The sequence below is a fragment of the Pygoscelis adeliae genome, unplaced genomic scaffold (assembly GCF_000699105.1).
Source record: "Pygoscelis adeliae isolate BGI_AS28 unplaced genomic scaffold, ASM69910v1 Scaffold41, whole genome shotgun sequence".
In the NCBI taxonomy this organism is placed as follows: Eukaryota; Metazoa; Chordata; class Aves; order Sphenisciformes; family Spheniscidae; genus Pygoscelis; species Pygoscelis adeliae.
In genome coordinates, this window is record NW_008824373.1 from 4,591,049 (window position 1) to 4,594,479 (window position 3,431).

General features: G+C 47.7%; 1 protein-coding gene across 1 annotated transcript in view; it reads left to right on the plus strand.

Moving 5' to 3' along the window:
• The first annotated feature begins 2,768 nt into the window (after positions 1–2,768).
• TSTD3 (thiosulfate sulfurtransferase (rhodanese)-like domain containing 3) overlaps positions 2,769–3,431 on the plus strand; it is a 3,281-nt gene continuing 2,618 nt past the window's right edge. The window contains exon 1 of the mRNA XM_009320169.1: positions 2,769–2,805. Coding sequence (XP_009318444.1) covers positions 2,769–2,805 — 37 coding nt within the window. The remainder of the gene's footprint in view (positions 2,806–3,431) is intronic.

Sequence of the window (3,431 nt, forward strand, 5' to 3'; positions counted from 1 at the left end):
GCGCGTGGGAGGGGCGGCGTGGAAGCGGTGCGGCCCGCGGCTGCCGGCTGGGCGGGAGCGTAGCTGGGCCCGCTGAGAGGCAACAGGTGGCGGCAGGTCTGGCTGCGGGGCACCTTAGAAACTCGAGGCAAAGAAGGGAAGGGGGTGCAAAGGAAGGGAGACGTGGTGGGGTTACCTTCGCATCTGAATTTGGTGGGGTCTTGCTGAAAGACCTGGAGATGCTGTGCTGGATTTGTGCATGTGGGGAGCAAGCTAACAGGTTTGCCTGTGCGCAGGGGTGTGGATAGTCGTACGCAGAGGTTATGCAGAAGGGTCTGGGCCCTGCGTAGATTTTCAAGGCGGCCACCGTGGGAGGGACTGGAGGGAGATCAGAATCAAAGGTGCATATCCCAGCTGAGGGACGGGCAGAGTAAAGGGTGTCCAGCACACAAGGGAGCAGCCAGTAGAAACTGGGATTGAGATTAAACTCACCATTTGGCTAGACAGCAAGGGGGGCTTTATTCGGACAGAAGGCGAATCTGAATTAAGCACTGAGAGATAGTAGTTTTATTGGAATAAGATTATCCAGTGATAAGGCATAGAGAAAAAAGGGGGAAAGGGTGAAGTTGCTGTGGCACCCCTCAAAAACCAAGGATGGAGAACCTGTAGTGGATCTGCTGACAAACAGGCTCAAAGAATGGTTAGAGAAGCATGTAGAAGTCACTGGACCAAGCAAAGACAGGATGTCAAGAAGAGTATTGTTGAAAGAGGTTGACAGATTAAGCGGATTTGATTTAGGTAGGAGGAATTCTTTAGGCACTTCAATGACAGTGGTGACAACTGAGCACAGAGCTCTGCAGGCAGACTGCAGACCGTGTAACAGAGGAGCCCCAGACATGGGTTGTGAACACCGTGTTCGTGGAGTCTGTATGTGAAGGGGAGAAAGAATATGGGGCAATAATCTGAAACAAACTGGACTGAGAAGTGGGTCCTTCCTCCTCCGCACAGGAGAGATAAGAGAATTATTGCACTGCAAGAGCAACAACTAGATTAAAAGGTTAGAGAGAAAGAAGGAAAAATGAACATGTGCAAAAGGGGGATAGTGTGATGTGAAGGGGAACACATTCATTTAGCACAGGAGAGGAGAGCAGAAATATCTGGAAGAGGTAGAATGTCAGGGCACTAGCAGAAGGGGAAGGCAAGCAAAGGAGATGGAAAAGATGAGGTGAGAAAATGTTTCCCAAAGGAAATGGTTTGAATTCTGTGCAGAGAGTGAGGACAGCAGCTTTATGCATAGGTTCCTGTTGTTTGGGGGGAAAATGGGATTGTCACAGAAATGAGCCAGGTTCCCAGCTTTCCTCCAGAAGCACTCAACAATGCAAAAGTAGAGCCAAAGAAGGCCAATGTTGAGATTAAATCACATCTGGGGTTTAGTTATGAGAGAAAATGAAGCATCAAGGGCAAAGAAAAAAGAAACACAAAGAGTATCAGCAATCAGAGGCACGAAAGAAAGAAAAGAGAAAGCAGAGAGGGAAGGCCAAAAGCAAATAGTAAAGCATGGTGAAGAATACTCTGGGAAGGCTGAAAAATTTGGGGGGGGGGAAGAGATGATAGTCAGAAAAAGATGCAGTAACCAAAAAATCAGAAAGGCAGTAGGACTTGGTGAAAGCCTAGATCTGTGAACCATTTCTTCGGTCAACGAAGGCTTCAGTCAAATGAGAAGATGAGGATAAAGAATGTGCAAGGGTAAATGCAGCTGGGTAATCAGCTGGGAAATGATGCCACTGGGGATGAGTGTGGGAGGCTGGGCAGAAGTGGAGAGAGAGTGAAATGAAGAAGAGGTGAAATGGAGAGAGAGACCCAAGAGGTGAAATGAAGAAAGCTGCTGAGGAGGGGTTGAGTGAGTGCTGGATGGCAGTGCCATGAAGGCGAGAGGATAACTGAATGTGCTGCTTCCCACCCTTTCAGCAACCGGGGGAGTTTGCCTAGCTTGATCTCCTCTGACTTCAAAACTCTCAGTCTTTCACAAGATGGCTCGTGGATCGTTCCTATTTCTGCAAGCAAGCTAGTGTGTTCTCTCTTTGTATGTATATATGTATGATCCAGGGTCAAATTAAAACCATAAATTAAGTTATAAAAATGCAACTTCACGTGAATATGCATTTCATATGACAAGTATCCTGATGCTCCACATCACACGCTTTATGGTCCTTATAGTGATACATGTGATAAATGGAGAGTTAACTGTGGTTGTTATTTTACTACAGATAAAATATACAGTAAATTATACTTCAAAAGAGATTTTCCAGAAGTAGTGTATTCTACCCATACCTTGCTGAAAATGGAAAACGCATAAAACTTCGACTCATATATAGACACACTGCGACAAAGAGACAATTTGCAAATGTCTGTCAAAGAGGCCATATGGAGAGGCTGGCAGAAAGGCAGCTAGTGAACCAGTTACATGTGCCAGGTTCAATTTGTCACACTTTACAATACCGAGAAATATTTTGTTCTCCTTTTGAGAAGGAAAAATCTCATTAGTAAAGATTCAACAACACACTCCTCAAAATGCATCTTTTATGAAAAGATCCAGCGCACCTGCCTTTAAAGATTGGAACCGCTGGTACATAATATATATACAAAGGTATGTAGTAAATATGGACTGCTGGTTTAAAACGTGTTGAACAGAGGGACCCTCATTTCTCCAGTTAAAACATGCCTTGGCCATCAGTCCTTGGGGCTGGAAGACTGACAGCTTTCAAAACCAAAGCGTATCAAAACTAGGGATGCGGTTATTACCCTTGGACCACAGCTCCTGTCGCCGTAAGGAGACAGTGGCAAGGGTGAAAGCAGTGCAGGCCAGTGCTAAAATCACCTTTTCTCATCAGGTGTAACACTGAGGGGTTTTTTTGGAATTACTTTGAGTGCATTTGGCACAAAATTCCTCATCCTCGTTCAATCTCCCAGCCTTTGGTACTTTAAGGCTTCTCAGCAGCTTGGCTCAGTTGTGGAAATTACCCTGCCCAGGCAAAGTGGCAGTGCCTGGATGTACCGAGACCGAAGGCAGCGGCTGCCTAACACAACCACGTCTGGTGCCGGCAGGTGCCGTGCGTGGCAGGGGGCAGCTCCCCTACGGCTTATCCGCCCAGGCCGCTCGGCTCTTCATAACTGTGGTGAAATCCAGGCCTTCCCTCAACCGGGGGGCATGCCCTCGTTGGCCGCGTGCGACGCCGAGACATAAATTCATCGGATGCGAGTGTGCAAATACTTTATCGACGTCGAATCGTAAATTGTCAGAAATCAGAGGGCTTCACAAGGGGAAAAAAAAAAACCTGATTGTTTTTAACCCAGCCTGGCTACCCCGGTGGCGCTTCCCGTGCCCCTCAGCGGGCCAGCCCGGATCAAGGCCTCCGGGCCCCCACCTCTCAGGAAAAGGCGGTGCCGCCCGG